General features: G+C 40.1%; 1 protein-coding gene across 1 annotated transcript; it reads left to right on the forward strand.

Moving 5' to 3' along the window:
• Nucleotides 1–311: 311 nt before the first annotated feature.
• Nucleotides 312–18,297, forward strand: LOC311001970 (carbohydrate sulfotransferase 12-like; the record flags this gene model as incomplete). The annotated part of the gene is made up of 5 exons (XM_083993150.1): nt 312–587; nt 9,728–9,820; nt 17,210–17,353; nt 17,446–17,753; nt 18,057–18,297. 5 exons carry the CDS (start codon nt 312–314, stop codon nt 18,295–18,297), a joined length of 1,062 nt encoding a protein of 353 aa, XP_083849276.1.
• Between the last annotated feature and the right edge of the window lie 367 nt (nt 18,298–18,664).

The raw sequence follows: 18,664 nt of genomic DNA on the forward strand, positions 1-18,664 counted from the left end.
ACACAGACACAAGATGAGTTGACTTCGACACAAACACACACACACACACACACCGTGAGTTTAATTAGACACACACACAGTGCGTTTATTTAATCATCTACAGAGTGAATTTAGTCAGAGAGAAAAACACACAACGTGCGTTCATTTAAAAATAAATAAATAAATAAATAAATAGCACAAAGCAAACAACTGCAGAGACAAACAGCTAAAGAAAAGGCAAAAAAAAAAGCAATAAGTTCTGTGACATCATCATCATCATGTCCATCTTCGGTAGCGTTGTGGGCAGACTGGTCTCAGCTGTGCAGGGGGTGATGACACCAGACAGCGCGGACCCCCCCCAGCAGCAGCCCGCCCCCAGCTCCCCGTCCCCCCCCTCGTCCTGGTGGCCGGGGAGGGCCGCCGTGGTGCTGCTGGGGGGCGCTGCCATCGGCCTGGTGGCTACGTGTCCCCCGGCCAGAGGAGCCGTGCTCTCGGCCGTGGGGGGCGCCGCCTCCTGCCTGGGGGAGCTCCCCCCTTTCTCCCCCCTCAGAGACTACCTGGCTGGTACCGTGGGCCCCCAGCTGAGGGAGGCGTTTATCACGGGAACGGTAAAGCTCTTCGCGTCATTCCACTTGTTCATGTTTGACCACTTCCGTCCTGCTTATATTGACATCATGAGAGGAATCTCAGCTCAACTCGCTCGCGACTGGATTTCTTCAGTCCGTAGTTAATGGCCGTGAGAACTGGTCAAACTGACCCAATCTGTTCCCTCCCTCCCTCCATTCCTTCCTTCCTTCCTTCCTCTTTTGATCCAATTGACCTGATCTGTTCCCTCCCTCCATCCTTCTTTCCTTCCATTTCCCTTCCTTCTTTCCCTTCTCCCTTCCTTCTTCCTGTTCCTTCCTTGAACAAATCTTTCTTTCTTTCCACAATCCTTTTCCCTTCCTTCCTTCCGTCCTTCCGTCCTTCCGTCCTTCCTTCCTTCCTTCCTTCCTTCCTTCCTCCATCCTTCCTTCATTCGGTTGTTCCTTCCTTCCTTTTTTGATCCAATTGACCTGATCTGTTCCCTCCCTCCATCCTTCTTTCCTTCCCTTTCCCTTCCTTCTTTCCTCCCTTCCTTCTTCCTGTTCCTTCCTTGAACAAATCTTCCTTCCTTCCTTCCTTCCTTCCTTCCTTCCTTCCTTCCTTCCTTCCTTCCTTCCTTCCTTCCTTCCTTCCTTCCTTCCTTCCTTCCTTCCTTCCTTCCTTCCTTCCTTCCTTCCTTCCTTCCGGCAGTGGCTCAGGTGGTAGAGTAGGTCGTCCAATGATCAGAGGGTTGGCGGTTCGAATCCCGCTCTGCCCCGTGCTGCCGTAGTGTCCTTGGGCAAGACACCTTACCCACCTTGCCTCTGATGGGTCGTGGTTCGTTCATGGCAGCTTCTGCCATCAGTGTGTGAATGGGTGAATGTGATGTGTACTGTAAAGCGCTTTGGGTATCGTTCAGATGGAAAAGCGCTATATAAATACAGACCATTTACCATTCCTTCCTTCCTTCCTTCCTTTTTCCTTCTTCTTCCTTCCTTGAACGAATCTGTTCCCTCCCTTCCTTCCTTCCTTTTTGACCCAATAACCCAATCTGTTCCCTCCCTCCTTCTATCTTACCTTCATTTTTTCCCCCTTCCTTTCTTGACCCAGAAGGACAACAGGAGGGTTAAGGCCCTTTTTTCTGAAAAGCTCTTAGTCCAAACTGTCTGTAAAAATGGGCTACAAATATAAAATTGCCTTGCTTTGCCTTTTGACCGCCCCCTCCCCACCAACTTCTCTCTTCTCGTCTTTCTTTTTATCCACTGCCTCTGCTCTGTTTCCCTCTCTCTGTCTTTTTCTCTCTTTTAAACTCACTCTATAGATCGATGTCTCAACTCACCATTAATCAATAAAAATAAAAAAGTTCTAACTCAAACCTATTTGCAGCATTGCATGATGATGTGAAACTACATTAAAGTTTGAACATAAGAGACTAATAATGACCTCAGAGGCCAAGAATGGCCATGTTTTTATTTTATTGTCGTTTTCTCGTGATAACTACTTATTTTGTTATATTGACATAACAAAATCTGTTTGCACGTGATGACACATTAATTTATTTTGTTATCTCGATATAAGAGAAGACTGTTATTGGTCTGTAATACAGGAAGTCACATGTGTATGGGCTACAGCTGTACTGATGTGATGCAATGGCAGTAGGGTTAGTTGATCTTTTAATTTTATATCTGTTGGATTTTATTGTATTTATTAGTAGCTATTTTATGTTTGTCCTTTCCTGTATTTGGCCTAAAAATAAATTCAAATCAATCACTTTTTACACCATGTTGAGTTACTGTGTTGACATGCTTCGGCAAAGTAGTTGGGGCTCGAGGAAAAGCTACATAGTTGGTTGGTTTGTATTTGAAATAATCAAACTCCATCCTAGTTGTTACTGTGAATCGAGCATGTTAAAATGCTAGTAGCATCAATGTGAGAAGAGCCAGGATCCATCAAGTTCCTAGGTTTAAAAAAAAAAAATATATATATATATCAAACTATCAATTAATATATATACAGTATATATATATATATATATATATATATATATATATATATATATATATATATATATATATATATATATATATATATATTAATTGATAGTTTGACAACAGTGACACCCTGTGGTCAGACTGAGTGTGTGTGGCTTTCACTTTGACCTTATGCCCTCTCAAGACACTGCTTAGCTACACATTGAACTGCAAACTATAATGTGTGAGAATCAGTTGCGAACATGAGAGACACATGCATGTGTCTCCCCGAGAACTCATGAGTTCTTTCTTGGAGTGAAACAGTGGGTAACAGTCCCCTCTTGCCCACTTTAGTGTAGAACTGTTAAGCTAATGCTGTGCAGTGAGGACATGCAAATTCAGAGAGGTTTGACAAGTGTGCTTTTACACAACAGTAGTATATCTTTACAAGCCTTGGGTAACTTATTCTTTTCCAGACTGTCTTTTTCATTTTCGCAATCATTTCATTTGGGCATTTCTCGTTAGCACTTGATTGTTTCTCCTACTCATTCACGACCAGCATTACCATCCAGTCTTGAAACATGGGAGAGCTGACCTTATTTCATGGAATGCACTTAATGGAGAGGGGCATTCTCTATAACTCTATAATGACATTGCATGTTCTTCAAATACAAACAAGAACGGAGATGGCCAAATAGATCTGTCAGAGCCTCCAGTTGGTCCAGAACGCTGCAGCGAGGGTCTTTAAGGAGGATTTAATAAGAGTGAGCACATCTCTCCCATTTTAGCTTCTTTCCATTGGTTTCCTGTAGGATATAGAATAGACTTCAAAATCCTTCTACTGTATAAGGCTCTTAATGACTGGCGCGTTTCCACTGCTCCATCTTATCTGAAAGACCACATAATTTCTTACTGTCCTACCAGAGCACTTTGCTCCTTGAATGCAGGTCTGTTAGTGACTCCCAGTATCTCTAAAAACAAACTGGGAGGTAGAGCCTTCAGGTGCTAGGCTCCTTTACCTTTACTGACCCATAGTCTCTCTGTGGGTCAGAGAGGCAGACACTCTCTTTATATTTAAGTCTAGGCTTAAAACCGTCCTCTATGACAGAGCTTTCAGGGCTGGCTCAGGTAGCCCTGAACCATTTTATAGCTACGCTAAAGTATTTGAACCTTGTGAACTTTCTTCTCTGAATCCCCTGAACTATCTTGTCTTCTTTGTGTAAACAAACATCATTAGACAGGAGATCTAATGATGTGTGTATTGGTGTAATGTTAATAAATGCTTTCCTGTACACTAAAGGTTAAAAAGGTCAGAGGATGTGGGGCATCTGGACAGAGGCTCCTCTCTGTCTGGAGAAGGTGTGGTTCTGGAGATCAGCCAACATATATATAGACGTGATTTGGGCTGAATATCTCATATTGGCACCAGAGATTTTCTCAGATTCAGCATTTTTGTGACATTGTTCTTTTTTGTAACAAAGTCTTTTTGAATGCAAGCAAGGATGTGTCAGCAGTGATCACTTCCTTCAATCACCACATCAACCCTGCCAAAGGCTTGATACATCAGGGAGCCCTCTCCTCTTCTCTCCTCTCCTTTCCTCTTCTCTCTTCTCCTTTCCTCTCCTCTAGCCTTGTAAACCAGCCTCTCCTGGAAATTCATTTCATTCCGAGGGAGAGTCTGGCCTCATCCCCGTTGTAAGCGTTTGGCCTGAAACCCTCAGAAGGCCGAGCCAATCAGCGTTGCCGCTGTGATTGACACAGCACGTTGGCCAATCAGGGACCGACTGGTGCAAAGCCCCGTCACTACACCAACTTGCTGATTGGCTGAATGGGGTTGTCTGTCAACGCTACTACTCCCGCCCAGCTCCCGCCCACCCCAAACGCTTACAGGGGGAATGAGGCCAGACTCTCCGTCGAAATGAAATGAAATGCATTTCCGCGAGAGGCTAGTTTACGAGGCTACCTCTCCTCTCCCTTTCTGTTAAACCCACTTGCACTCCCTGCTCATGAACCAGCCTACCATCCAGTACTCCCATTACAGTAAGCTGACTTGCTCTCCGTTCCTGTATATGGCCCAGCCTGCCCACCAGAAGCTGCCTTCATCAGCTTGTTTACTGACTGATTCAATTTCCATGCATTTTCATATTCCATGTTGTAAACTGTTTTATTGTCTATGTCTTACATTTTTTCATACATATAAAAATGCAACACAAAGTGCTTTACAATGTTGAAGGTTGAAAAGTTACTTAGTGTTGGTTTAATTATTGGTCACATACCCATACACTCAGGTACAAACTTCAAACTTCAAACTTTATTTACTTATATAGCACCTTTCATACATATAAAAAATGTATATGTATGAAAGGTGCTATATAAGTAAAGCAGCTGTTTTAATTCCCGCTGCGGAGCTGTTACAGTTTTTCTCAGTCGCTTTGGTGCTATTCTCACATCACTCTTAACATTTGCACAACAGTTAGTGCATTTCTCAGAACAATTATCACAAACTGCAAAACCTAGTGGATAACCTGCAAAAGTGCATCACTTGCTCAAAATGGATTGTCCATCCCTCAAAAGCAAGTACTCATGTCAATGAAACTGTCAGTGTCGTCAAAATGAGAAGTCCTGACACCATCGTTTATGAACAAGATGGTCACATGGCTTTGTCATGTTTTCATTAGGACACTTTATTCTCTAAGTGTTTTCTAATGCAAAAAGTGATGATACTACCTGAAAATGCTCAAGACAGCACTATACACTACTAGTACAGCCATGTGAAAACTACAGTAAAGTTACACATTACTGTATTTAGTGGAGATACTGAATATGTATGTTTCACATTTCTACTGCATATGCTCTTTGCAATTCTGATTTGTTCACACTGCAAAGGAAAAATACACTACAGTCATCTACAACAAACATAAGAAACACTCTTTGGGTACAACTTTACGTAAACAATGTTGCAGTACATATAGTAACTGAACCTACAGAGTACTGTAAATCATTCCTGCACATCCAGACGTTCCAGTCACATTTTCATCTACATCACTCTGTCAACTGTAGCTATTGAAACAGATTCAATATTCCCAAAAGATACAGTAATGTCATCCTTACATTGTATCTCTTTCAACCTTATCCATTGTTTGTAATGGGCTCAGTCTCTTCCAGCTCTGTGAGGTTGTCTTGTAATCCTACAGTATGTGATGCAGAGTAAAATTACAGTAATGTACAGTACATGTACTGCATCAACCATTATTACTGTAGTGTACAATACTGTAAAGGTGCTTCCTACTTGTAAAATGCTGTAGTACAGTACCGTACTGTAAAGATGGGGAATCTTTACTGTGGTTGCTGTAATACATTACAATACAGTAAATCTGTTCTCTAGTGAAGCTGTAAGTCTAAATGTAAATGTAAAAAAGTTCTTGTCCCACTGTATCTTACAGTAGCCTAATGCCTGACACAATGACAGCAGTGCAGATTGTTTAGTGCTGAATTACTGTCCAATACCATACTACCTGTTGTTCCAATGTTTGAATAATTGAATTCACAGTGCTTCTCCCAACATTTAAAATTAGTTTGACAGATTTTGAAAACTAGTTCAAGAATTTTGTATGTAATGACTCAAGCAATGAAATGAGGACTATTAGTTTTATAGGGAAAGACTATTCAGCGTTCAAAAGTATAGTTCATTTTGACTGACATGACATAAACAAATGATAATGTTGTAAAACAGCAGAGAATTGTATGAGAGCAACTGATACATGCCCAAAAGCATTTGCACTTTGTTCAGAGGAAGGAGAAACTGCTACTATGATGTGGACAAATGACTACATGTTGTGGAGGTTGAACTAATAGTTATGAGAACTTTCATTCTGATCTGAGAATAGCACCAAAGCGACTGAGAAAAACTGTAATATGTCACTTTATTACGTTTTAATATTTTTTCAGAGGGAATCTAACCGTGTAGATCCCCAGTTTGTGGTTAGTTTATCCAAATAATGCCTGTTTGCTCCGACGTTGTGAGAGCAGCCGACCGGGAGCAGCAGCAGCAGCTCGTCACAGACGCAGCTGCTTCCGGTAACGCCGGTCTGCTGACGTGACGGTCAGCCTGCGTCGCCGGCGGCATCCCGTGGGGAGAAAACGAGCCGAGTAACTTACCCACAGGTTTTTAGAGGTTTTCCGCCGGTGGTTTAATTCTTTTTAGGAGATGAATGTTGGTCTCATTGATGAAACCTAACAACTGTGGAAGCCGCAGTTTGAATGAAAAGTGAAACTTACTGGACAGAAGAGCAGCGCAGCCTCGGGGCTCTGTACAGAAATCACCACGTTACGTCAATAAATTAATGTTTTACAATGAACCGAGCGGTCTACCTGTCATTTAATTGAAATTAAAAAATACAGCAGAGGGAAATTTGGTGCGTTTTTTTCGTGCACGTCCGCGGTGCACAGCTCCGCGACCTGCTTTGCACAAGGTGCATGTTGACCATAGATGTTGACCCAGCTCCCAGCCAACTTTGAGAATAGATTAACGGCGATAATTTTCTTATCGCGCGATAAGAGTCTCACGTTAACGCAGCACGTTAATGCCGTTAATGGCCCAGCAGCACACACACATGTTACGAGTATATGTTAAGGTACGATATGGCTATATAGTTGGGCACTGACAATCCAGGTGAGGAAGCCCCCCAGGTGGTACCCCCACAGGTGGATCAAGCTACTCCCAGCGTGGAGGGCCCCCCATGAGGAAAACACTGGAGCTAGACTTAAAGAAAACATGATAAAATCAACATTAAAAAGGTTAAGAATAGAGAGGCTAAAAGAAAAAACTTAAACTATATCCTAAAAGTTTCTAAAAAATATTCTAAGGTCTGAATAAAACCATAAATAACTAGTTAAAAAGGAGTTTAAGAGAAGGATAAGAGGAAATCAGTTCACCTGATCTGATCATGTCAGCCTAAAGTAGATGGAGGACATGGTGGCTGCAATGTTCAGTAATGTTTCTACACTAGCAGTGTAGCCGATGTCAATCTGGCCCTCTGCGTTGTGTTTCTCTTGGTACGGACTGCCCCGGGTGGGGTTCAAGCCCTGCATGGCGCAGGTGACAATGCTAACCGTTTCGCCAAGAGGTTAAGAATTTCTTGGCAATTGGGTTAGCACGTCCTTTATGGGTGAGTGAGTAGTAGGCTACACATTCATTACAGCAGCACCCTTCATGCTGCAGCAGTGCACCCTGTACATGTTGCCTCTTTGCTAGTGGGACTCTCAACCATAACAAAATAACAATAAATAATTGACTTTATTTATATAGCACTTTTCAAAACCAATGTAGCTATAAGGTTTTTCCAACAAAAACTGAAACATTTTCCTAATGACTGACACTACATAATGTTACATCTGCTGACCTATTTGTTTCAAACACCTCTGTGTATCTGCCTGCCCTCAGTGATAAGGACTGTGAGTGAGAAGGTGTGGCTCATTTTCATCTGCTCCGCCTCTCCACCAATTTTATTTTGCCAATAAACCTATTGTACTAAAAGTAAAGTAAAGACCTCAGCCGGATCAAGGCATGTTTCTCTAGACTTAGGTCCTGCTCACTTGAGTAGTCTCTCAACGTCAGATCATATGAGAACTTTGGTGTAAGGTAAGCGATGGGATATTGATTATAGATCATTTGTGAAATTTAGGTTGCAGCAACAAAACTTTCATATAATGCTGCGTCATATTTAGGATTTTGGGATCATCGTATCATATTCAGTCACAATGTTATTAAAAATCTGCAGATAATGATGATATCATGCTTAACAGTACAGTGTCCTCATACCTATATCTACATTATTTTAAAAAATGTATTGCATTTTATTGTTTCGTGTTCATTAATATAGACTGACACACACATAGTGATATGGCCGCAAGAAAAAGACTGCTGCTGCGCCTCGGATTTCTTGGATCTTTGTTTCTCATCATGATGTCCTTTGACCTGTGGGACATGCCTCATAAAATGAGAGGTACACTGTGTGTTTGTCTGTGTATTTGTAAATGCTGCATAGTGAATGTCTTCATGAAGATAGAACTAAAAGTGTGTGTGTGTGTGTGTGTGTGTAACCCCTTACACCATGCACACACACTGATTTTTGTCACAAGATCTACTGCAGGTGAACAAACACAAAGGATGGTACAGCCTGACATCTGGTACACACCATTTTATGTGATTTATAGATGACTAAATTATGGTTTTGTGACTTCACCTCTGAATATATAACCCTGTTTATTTTATTATGAGTTGAGCTTTGCCCCTGTTCAACTCTGTTCAATGTATAGTTACAGTACATCATAATATGTTGTTATTTTAGAGAGAAGGATTCAACAGCGGCATAAGCAGAGGAAACGTCTGATCAAAGAAATCTGTGGTGACAGAGAAGTCTTCTCTAAGGCTGCGTTCAGACTGCCAGCCAAAATCCGATTTTTAGCCCATCCAGATTGGAACTGGATGGCTCTTTTTAAGTCTGAACAGTCCCAAATCACATGAAATCCGATTTTTGCAAAACGGATCGAAACCACCTCCAGGAGGTAGTTTCAGATCGCATTTGGACAGATGCGTCTCAGTCTGAACAGCTCCAAACACTCAGATCGGTTTTGACTGTCCGTGACGTCACTCTCCGCGGCGCTGTCACTGTGTTACAGGTCCCGTATGGTCCCGTGAGCTCCAGTTAAACATCAATTTCCTTCTTATTACTTTTATTTTATGCAAACTACCGTGTTGTCGGCGACAGGAGTGACGGCGACGGCGCGTTCCCAGCTCTGGGGTGCTGGAGTTTCCCGTCTCTGTGGCTGCACAGTGCACACGCACACACACACACACGCACACACACACACCAGTCTCTGGTACACGTACACACACACCGGGCGGGCTGAGGTTGAAACTAGCGGGGTAGTGCGGCTGCAGCACCGGGCAGATCACTGTGCCGCAGCTGATCTGTCCGGTGCTGCAGCCGCCGCGTCCGCGAGGCATCGCCTGTCACATACGGCGGAGCCTCCGCTCCGACGTCGTTGCTACAGCAACCTGTCAGATGGGTCAATAATGTGGCCCAGTCTGAACAGAGCCAAATGCGATTTGGACACTTGCTAAAACAGTGTGGACAGTCAGCCCTAAAAATCGGATATGAGAAAGAATCAGATTTGAATCAGATATGCCTGCAGTCTGAACGCGGCCTAAGGGGAACCACAGTGTTGATGACCTGAGACATGAAGACCTTTACAACATCTATGTGGATGACACTCACGGCCTCATCTACTGTTATATTCCTAAGGTGATGGAGATACACACACAAACGCCTTCTGATAACATACCAGGTTTTTTCAGGTTTAGTCAAACTAAATTAAATCAAATTGTTCTTTTCAGGCCACAGTCCTCACTTTATTGAATTAGCATTTGAACCAATCATAGATGAATGACCACGTCATGGCAGTGGGTGAGTGTGAAAGACGCTGAAGACGCAGAGCTGAAACTGATTTAACTAAACAAATTCAAGGCTAATCCCTGAATTAATTATATGAAGCTTTTAAACAACTAATTTAGTGTAGCCCGAGCTGGGGATATTTTGATGCCTAAAGCCTAGAAAAAGACGCCAATTGTCTCACCTGTTACACCACAGAGAGCTGAGATGACACATGTGGAATCAATCAACCTGAACTGGTGGCATTAATCTGCTTGACAATAAGAGAAGACATAAATGTAATGGGGTCATTCCTCTGTTCCCACAGTCCAATGGTCCCACAGCTCTATGTTCCCACATTTCTAAAAAAAAAAAAAAAAAAAATCACAGAAAATTAGGCCCTGTGTTCCCACAGCCCTATGTTTCCACATTGCTTGATGCTGGATTTCAACCGGGGCCATGTGCAGTGAGGACTCTAGCCTCAACACATGGGGCGGGTGCTCTACCAACTGAGCTAAACACCACCCAAGGATCTTTCTTTATATTAAGGAAGTTTTTAAAGATAAAACTCGCCCAAGTCAATCTGAAGTGGAAGTTGCTGAAAGATCTGGGCCTGCAAAACATGTATGTGGCTCAAGTCCTATGATCGTCAGAATGCAGAGATTATTGGCCAAAGATGAAGGAGAAGGTGCCGCTGAAATTCAATGGGATAAATGTGAAAATCTTTCCAGATTTGACGGCGAATACACATGAGCACAGTTCAGGGATCTATGGATAAAATTACATCAAGCGTGTATAAAACACGGACAACACTCATAACCTTTGATTAAGAAACAATATAGGATCATGATCAGCGAGCTGATCACACAACCAGAGCCAGTGGTGGTATATAAAAAAAATCACACTGTTGGCCAAACAATGTGAAATATTAACTGAGATGACTAAAATTGTTCACAATAAAATGAGGTACGAAAGAAGTAACCTGGAAACAAATGAATTATGAAAATGTGAAATAAAATGGAAAGTTGTTAAATATAATTTAAACAAAAGTTCAGATTATTCTGGGAAGAGAGTAATGTGGTCTGTGACTGGCCAATATAGCATCGGGAATAAATTAATAGAGCTGAAATATTATCTTTATCTTTTTTTATGTCTTAACCTCATTTAAATTCTGCATTTGAATATACATCACTAACGATAAAAGGATATTAGGATATAATATTTTCAGAAAGACAGGCATGGAAGCCAAGTTTTTATGTGCAAAGTCACTTATACCTGTTATGGTCAGAATGGATCTGATGTCATCTGATACTGAAGTACTGTGGCTACAAGTTTGCCTGAAATATTAAGCCGATAATGACAGGAAGTTGTTACAGACCTCCTAGTGCCATGGTATTTAGATAAAATTTGTGACACTGCATCTGGCTAGCAGAACAAATTGAAATGAAATTGGTAACACTTTACACTAAGGTACACAAAATTAGAGTAGTTAATGAGTAACTAATGAAGAACTAATGAGGAACTAATGAGTAGTTAGTGAGGAATTGAGCTACACAAAATTACAGTAGTTACTGAGGAACTAAGGTACACAAAATTACAATAGTTACTGAGGAACTACTGATTAATTAACTATTAGTTAATGGTCAGTTCTTCAGGAACCCCTGATCAAATTTCAGAGGAGTAGTTAATGAGGAACTAATGCGTAGTTAGTTAGGGAACTGAGATACACAAAATTAGAGTAGTTACTGAGGAACTAATGATTAACTAACTATTAGTTAATGGTCAGTTCTTCAGGAACCCCTGATCAAATTTCAGAGGAGTAGTTAATGAGGAACTAATGAGGAACTATTAATGATCAGTTCTTCATTAACTCATGATCAAATTTCATAGAAAGTTAATCACAACTTGATGATTAGCGAACTAGTTACTTCATCAGTACAGAATCATTACTCAATAAAATGTCCAGTAGTTAACCCTTATGACCTAAAGTGACACATAATGAGTGGTTTTTCATTTCTTCATCTTCATCTTTACATTAGTAGTTCCTTAAAAAATCACAGACAGCAGGATTCTTTAGAAGATTTTATTCATTAATTTCAGACCACATACACATCAATATGACCATCCATTTTGCCTTTGAAATAAATATGATAGTTTGTCACATGTTTGGTAGGCTAAATGAATGTATCATGGGGCTGTGTAGTACTGTATACTGATCACACCGTGGTTCACAGTAAAGTTGTTTGAGGTGCACAAAATTTAGAGTAGTTATTTACTATGAAACAAATTTGGAATGAATGAGGAACTCAGTATTAGTTAATGGTGAGTTATTCAGTAACTCCTAATCAAATTACTGAGGAACTAACTATTACTTAATCATTAGTTACCCTTTTTGTGTACCTTAAGGTAAAGTGAGACATCAAAATGAGTAGGTAATGAGTACTGAATCATTACTTAGTCATTAGTTACCCTTTTTGTGTACCTTATAGTAAAGTGAGAAATCAAATTGAGTAGGTAATGAGTACTGAATCATTAGTTACCCTTTTTGTGTACCTTATAGTAAAGTGAGACATCAAAAGGACTAGGTAATGAGTACTGAATCATTAGTTACCCTTTTTGTGTACCTTATAGTAAAGTGAGACATCAAAATGACTAGGTGATGAGTACTGAATCATTACTGAATCATTAGTTACTCTTTTTGTGCACCTTATAGTAAAGTGAGACATCAATATGAGTAGGTAATAAGTACTGAATCATTACCTAGTCATTAGTTACTATTTTTGTGTAAGGTACACAAACATTACAGTAGTTACTGATGAACTAATGAAGAACCAAAATAATCATTTGCCTCTATGTGCACCAAAATAACTTTTGTCTTCACGGGCACCAAAATAAGATTTTACCTGCACAGGTAGGCTACACCAAAATAACATTTTTTTTATGTCCACACACAAGAAAATATGATAGAATGTAAAAAAAAATAATAATAAAAAGAGAAAGAAAAGAAAAACCTTTGTAGCTTTCTTGTTTTAATAATAGCCTAATAAAAAATAACAAGTGTGTAGCGTCCCCAGCTAAATGATGGTCACAAATGATGAAACTGATGGTTCACATTCCTTCATTCCATGGACCGTATTCAGTTGCAGACACACCGTAAGAGCTATGAGAAGAAAATAAAATACAGTTACCTTTCCTTTTACATAAATGAAATTATTTTTAACTGCTTTTATCACATAAACAATCATAATAATAATAATAATAATAATAAATTTAATTTGTAATGCACTTTTCATCGGCACGATCTCAAAGTGCTACAATTGTTAAAACAAGGTAGGGAAAGTAGAGTTAAAAACAGGGTAGAAGGAAGAGTTAAAAATGTTAAAAACAGGGTAAAGGAAATAAAAACATGCTCAATGTAAGTTGACTCCCTTTTTATCTATTTAATCAAAAGACAATATCCAAATGGAGTGCTGTATTACCATGAAATAAATATTTTTAACCGTTTGTTTTTAATCCAATAAACTGTTTTTAACCTTACCAGACCTCACATCAAACAGACAAAACAGTCCTGTTGCATTAATAAAACAATCAACGAGTTAGCTTAGCTTTATCTCACTTCAATGTATTGAAGTGAGATGGAGCTAAGCTAAGCTAACTAAGCCGAGCTGGCCAATGCTAATAGCTACCGCTAACCACAACATGTTCCATACATGAGACTATCAACGGCGACCAAACTCGAGCCGGACATAAATATAACATGAAAGGGTAACAAAAACAAACCTTGTGCCCCTTATTAGCCAGGTGCTAGGGCGTTTCATGTAAGTTAGGCACACTTTTAGCATTGAAGACACTCTGGCCTTGCAGAGTGCAGACCAGACACACTGCCGGTAAAATCCGTAGCACCGGAAGTTTATGAGGTCTCGGCGAGACGCTTTCAAAATAAAAGCACTGAATATAACGTCGGCTTAATATATAAGAAATAAAGCCCTGACCTTGACTAATGTTCAGAAACTAAATAAATAAACATAAACACAACAAATGAAGTAATGTTCTTATCATAAAGGTCATTTACAAAGTGTCATTTGTCTTTTATTTTGGAAACGAGATCATCATTTCCTGTGCATCTTTACTGTGAGGAGCAGTGAATTCACTTGGCACAAGAGAAGCAATTGACCATGCCACAAGAGAAGCAATGGACCATGCAGGGAAAAGCAAAAGAAGGAAAATCCCATTTCGACGATATCTCGAGGATGAGGGTGTGACCGTACAGTGATATTTTAATGGTATCTGTCTTTTTTTTTTTTTTTTGGAAGATGTGTAAGATGACTCCTCAAATTTTACTATGCTAACTTTCTCCAAAGTGACCTAGCATAGCATCGATGCTATGGTCGGTTAACAGAATGTAGCATTGATGCTACACTTGCACACGTTGTACAAAACATTAAATAACCTGTTAACTGCATCTGAATCGCGGGATTCTTTGCTTTCCGAGGGTCCTTCAATGGTGCCTCTATGAAAGTATGCTCAAGTGTTGCATTGATGCTAGCTCAGTTTAGCTCTGTTCCCTTACCATGTGGTTACATGACGCATATCGTCCCTTGTTGTCATAGGTGCACCATTCAAAAAATCCAGTGATTCAGATGCTGTTCACAACTCGTCTCTATCATATACGGTTCATAAGTTATTAAATATTGACAAAAATGTGCAACCTCAGCATCAATGCTATGCTCGGTTTAGCTTCTCTTCCAGTGTCACGTGTTGTCGTAGAGGCACCATTCAAGGACCCTCGGAAAGCGGATAACCCCCCCGATTCAGATGCTGTTCACAGCTCGTCTCTATCATAAACGGTTCATAAGTTATTTAATGTTTTGTAAAACATGTGCAAGCGTAGCATCAATGTAACGTTCGGTTAACCAAACTACGGTCGGTTTTAGAGGGCTAAATTCACTTTGGACAAAGTTATCTTACAGTAAATTTGAGGAGCAATCTTACCGAATTTGTATATATATATATATAAAAAAGAGAGAGATACCATTAAAATGTACTTATACTGTACAGTCACATCCTCATCCTCGAGATATAGAACGTCTCTGACATAGTTGAGATGGGAGCTTCTGCTCTTCCTTGCTCTGTCCATTACTTCTCTCATCGTCGTCAAATGAATTCACTGCTCCTCACAGTAAAGCTGCACAGGTGAGCCACCGGAATTGAAGATCTTGTTTCCAAAATAAAAGACATGACTTTTTTAAAGCAAGTAAGTTACAAAGGTTTTTGTTGTTGTTTTACATTCTATGTCATTTTGGTGCACATGGAGGCAAATGATTATTTTGGTTCCTCATTAGTTCATCAGTAACTACTGTAATGTTTGTGTACCTTACACAAAAATAGTAACTAATGATTCAGTAATGATTCAGTACTTATTACCTACTCATTTTGATGTCTCACTTTACTATAAGGTACACAAAAAGAGTAACTAATGATTCAGTAATGATTCAGTACTCATTACCTAGTCATTTTGATGTCTCACTTTACTATAAGGTACACAAAAAGGGTAACTAATGATTCAGTACTCATTACCTACTCAATTTGATTTCTCACTTTACTATAAGGTACACAAAAAGGGTAACTAATGACTAAGTAATGATTCAGTACTCATTACCTACTCATTTTGATGTCTCACTTTACCTTAAGGTACACAAAAAGGGTAACTAATGATTAAGTAATAGTTAGTTCCTCAGTAATTTGATTAGGAGTTACTGAATAACTCACCATTAACTAATAGTGAGTTCCTCATTCATTCCAAATTTGTTTCATAGTAAATAACTACTCTAAATTTTGTGCACCTCAAACAACTTTACTGTGAACCACGGTGTGATCAGTATACAGTACTACACAGCCCCATGATACATTCATTTAGCCTACCAAACATGTGACAAACTATCATATTTATTTCAAAGGCAAAATGGATGGTCATATTGATGTGTATGTGGTCTGAAATTAATGAATAAAATCTTCTAAAGAATCCTGCTGTCTGTGATTTTTTTAAGGAACTACTAATGTAAAGATGAAGATGAAGAAATGAAAAACCACTCATTATGTGTCACTTTAGGTCATAAAGGTTAACTACTGGACATTTTATTGAGTAATGATTCTGTACTGATGAAGTAACTAGTTCGCTAATCATCAAGTTGTGATTAACTTTCTATGAAATTATATCATGAGTTAATGAAGAACTGATCATTAATAGTTCCTCATTAGTTCCTCATTAACTACTCCTCGGAAATTTGATCAGGGGTTCCTGAAGAACTGACCATTAACTAATAGTTAGTTAATCATTAGTTCCTCAGTAACTACTGTAATTTTGTGTATCTCAGTTCCCTAACTAACTACTCATTAGTTCCTCAGTAACTACTCCTCTGAAATTTGATCAGGGGTTCCTGAAGAACTGACCATTAACTAATAGTTAATTAATCAGTAGTTCCTCAGTAACTACTGTAATTTTGTGTAGCTTAGTTCCTCAGTAACTACTGTAATTTTGTGTAGCTTAGTTCCTCACTAACTACTCATTAGTTCCTCATTAGTTCTTCATTAGTTACTCATTAACTACTCTAATTTTGTGTACCTTAGTGTAAAGTGTTACCATGAAATTCATTCTATGGTTGATTTTAACCTCGAGCTCCTCTTTCTGTTCAATGAGTACATCTACAGCTTGTGGTCTATCACAGGCGGGGCTGGATTGGCCATAGGGTGTAGCCTACCGGGCAATGCCGTTAAAGCACAGCCCATTGTTGGTTATTTTTGGGCTGGCCCAAATCTCTCTGCCCTTCCTCCTCGGCCCGCCCCCTCCCCACTCATTTTCTGAATTCTCCTGAGTTCCAGTAGCTGGCTGTTGAACTCTAGAGCATACCCTGTCAGGGGCGGACTGGTGTTCTGGAGAATCACAGAACGGCCGGTAGCAATCAATGTATACGTGCATGCATTGTCAATGTCTGTGTTGTATAGTTTGAATGTATATTCTTTATTGTCACTGTATAATTTGTTTACATCCCAGGAAGAATAGCAGATGCTATGCAAAAGCTAATGTGGACCTTAATAAACAAACAAACCAGTGCCACAGTACCCAGAGATCCTCTATTACTTTTCTTCTGCTTACTTGTATTTGACTGAACCAAATATGGTTACAGTAATATTCATGGTGGTATTCATGGTTAGCTTGATGAGCCACTGTGACTTAACACACTTACTCTTGGTCTTTTTCTTCAGGTGGCATGTACCAACTGGAAGAGAGTTATGTCAGTCCTGAAGAGGGGCAAGCCATATCAAGATCCCATGTCCTTTTCACATCACTTCGTCCACTTCACCAATGAACTCACTCTACTAAATCGCTTTTCAAAGACAGAGATAAAGGTCAGTCCTCAGAGGTGTTACTACAGTCAATGTTTGACTAACAAGGTTAGTGTGACAGATGATTATGTGGTATATTTGTTTGTGGACTACAGGCAAAGCTGAAGCACTACACCAAGTTCATGTTTGTCCGGGACCCGTTTGTTCGTCTCATCTCCGCCTTTCGGGACAAATTTCTGCAGCCCAGGGAGTACTTCTATCAGAACTACGCCCGGCACATTCTGCGTCGTTATGGCAACCAGTCTGACCCGCCAAAGAAGGTGGACGAAGCGTTCAAGTCAGGGGTGCGCCCTTCATTTTACAACTTTATTCAGTACCTGGTGGACCCACTGACGGAGAGTAAATCGCCCTTTCAGCCACACTGGAGGCAGATGCACCGTCTGTGTCACCCCTGCCACATACAGTAAGAATATGTTTTAAAGCTCTGTGTCAATCAAACAGTCTATCCTGTCAATACAATGAGACAGTAGAGAGCACAAGGTGAAGAAAATAAACTTTTCCATCATCCCCACCATTTCTTTTTATGTAGCCCAACTTGACCCACTTTGGGCTCAAATGTGATTGTGCCCTGCTTACCATGGAACATGAGTGTTTGTTGGGGTCATCATCCTTTCTGTGTTAATTATTTTGCGAAACATTGACTGTGAAACTGTGTTTTACCCACGTATTACTTTAATACACAGCATGACTTGTTTTTTCCTCTCAGGTATGATTTTATTGGCCATCAGGAGACTCTCCAGGAGGATGCTGAGGATTTACTGACGACCTTAGGGCTGCAGAATGACATCAGTTTCCCCACGGCCTATGAAAACACGACCTCCACTGGTTCTGTGTTGGACTGGTTCAGAGGAGTGCCCCTGGAGGACTGGAGGAAGCTGTTCAAGGTCTACGAGGCAGACTTCAGGCTGTTTGGCTACAAAAAGCCAACAGAGTTGCTAGATGGTTGAGATTAAGTCATAATTTAAACAATTGTCTTGTTTCTTGTATCTTGAATTTCTCTGTGACCATAGAAACTACGGTACACCATAAAACAAGGGCAATCACTACTCAGGGGGCAAAATCCCAGTTTTTTGAAAAACGGACGAGAAACGTTGTAAAAGGTTTGACACCAGAAATTATATCTAGGTACTTCAAGGATTAAAACCTGGGTGGACAACCCGATCAACTAGCTGCTGGAAAGCTACAGGGGCCAAAACCCCTTTCTTGGGTCATTTTGCTGGCGAAATGATGTAAATGCAAATATTTAGCTACTACAATGGCATAAATAGTCATACAACTATAAAATTTGGCAGAGAGTATCTTGACACATAGGGG

This window comes from Trachurus trachurus (genome assembly GCF_905171665.1).
Source record: "Trachurus trachurus genome assembly, chromosome: 18".
Lineage (NCBI taxonomy): Eukaryota > Metazoa > Chordata > Actinopteri > Carangiformes > Carangidae > Trachurus > Trachurus trachurus.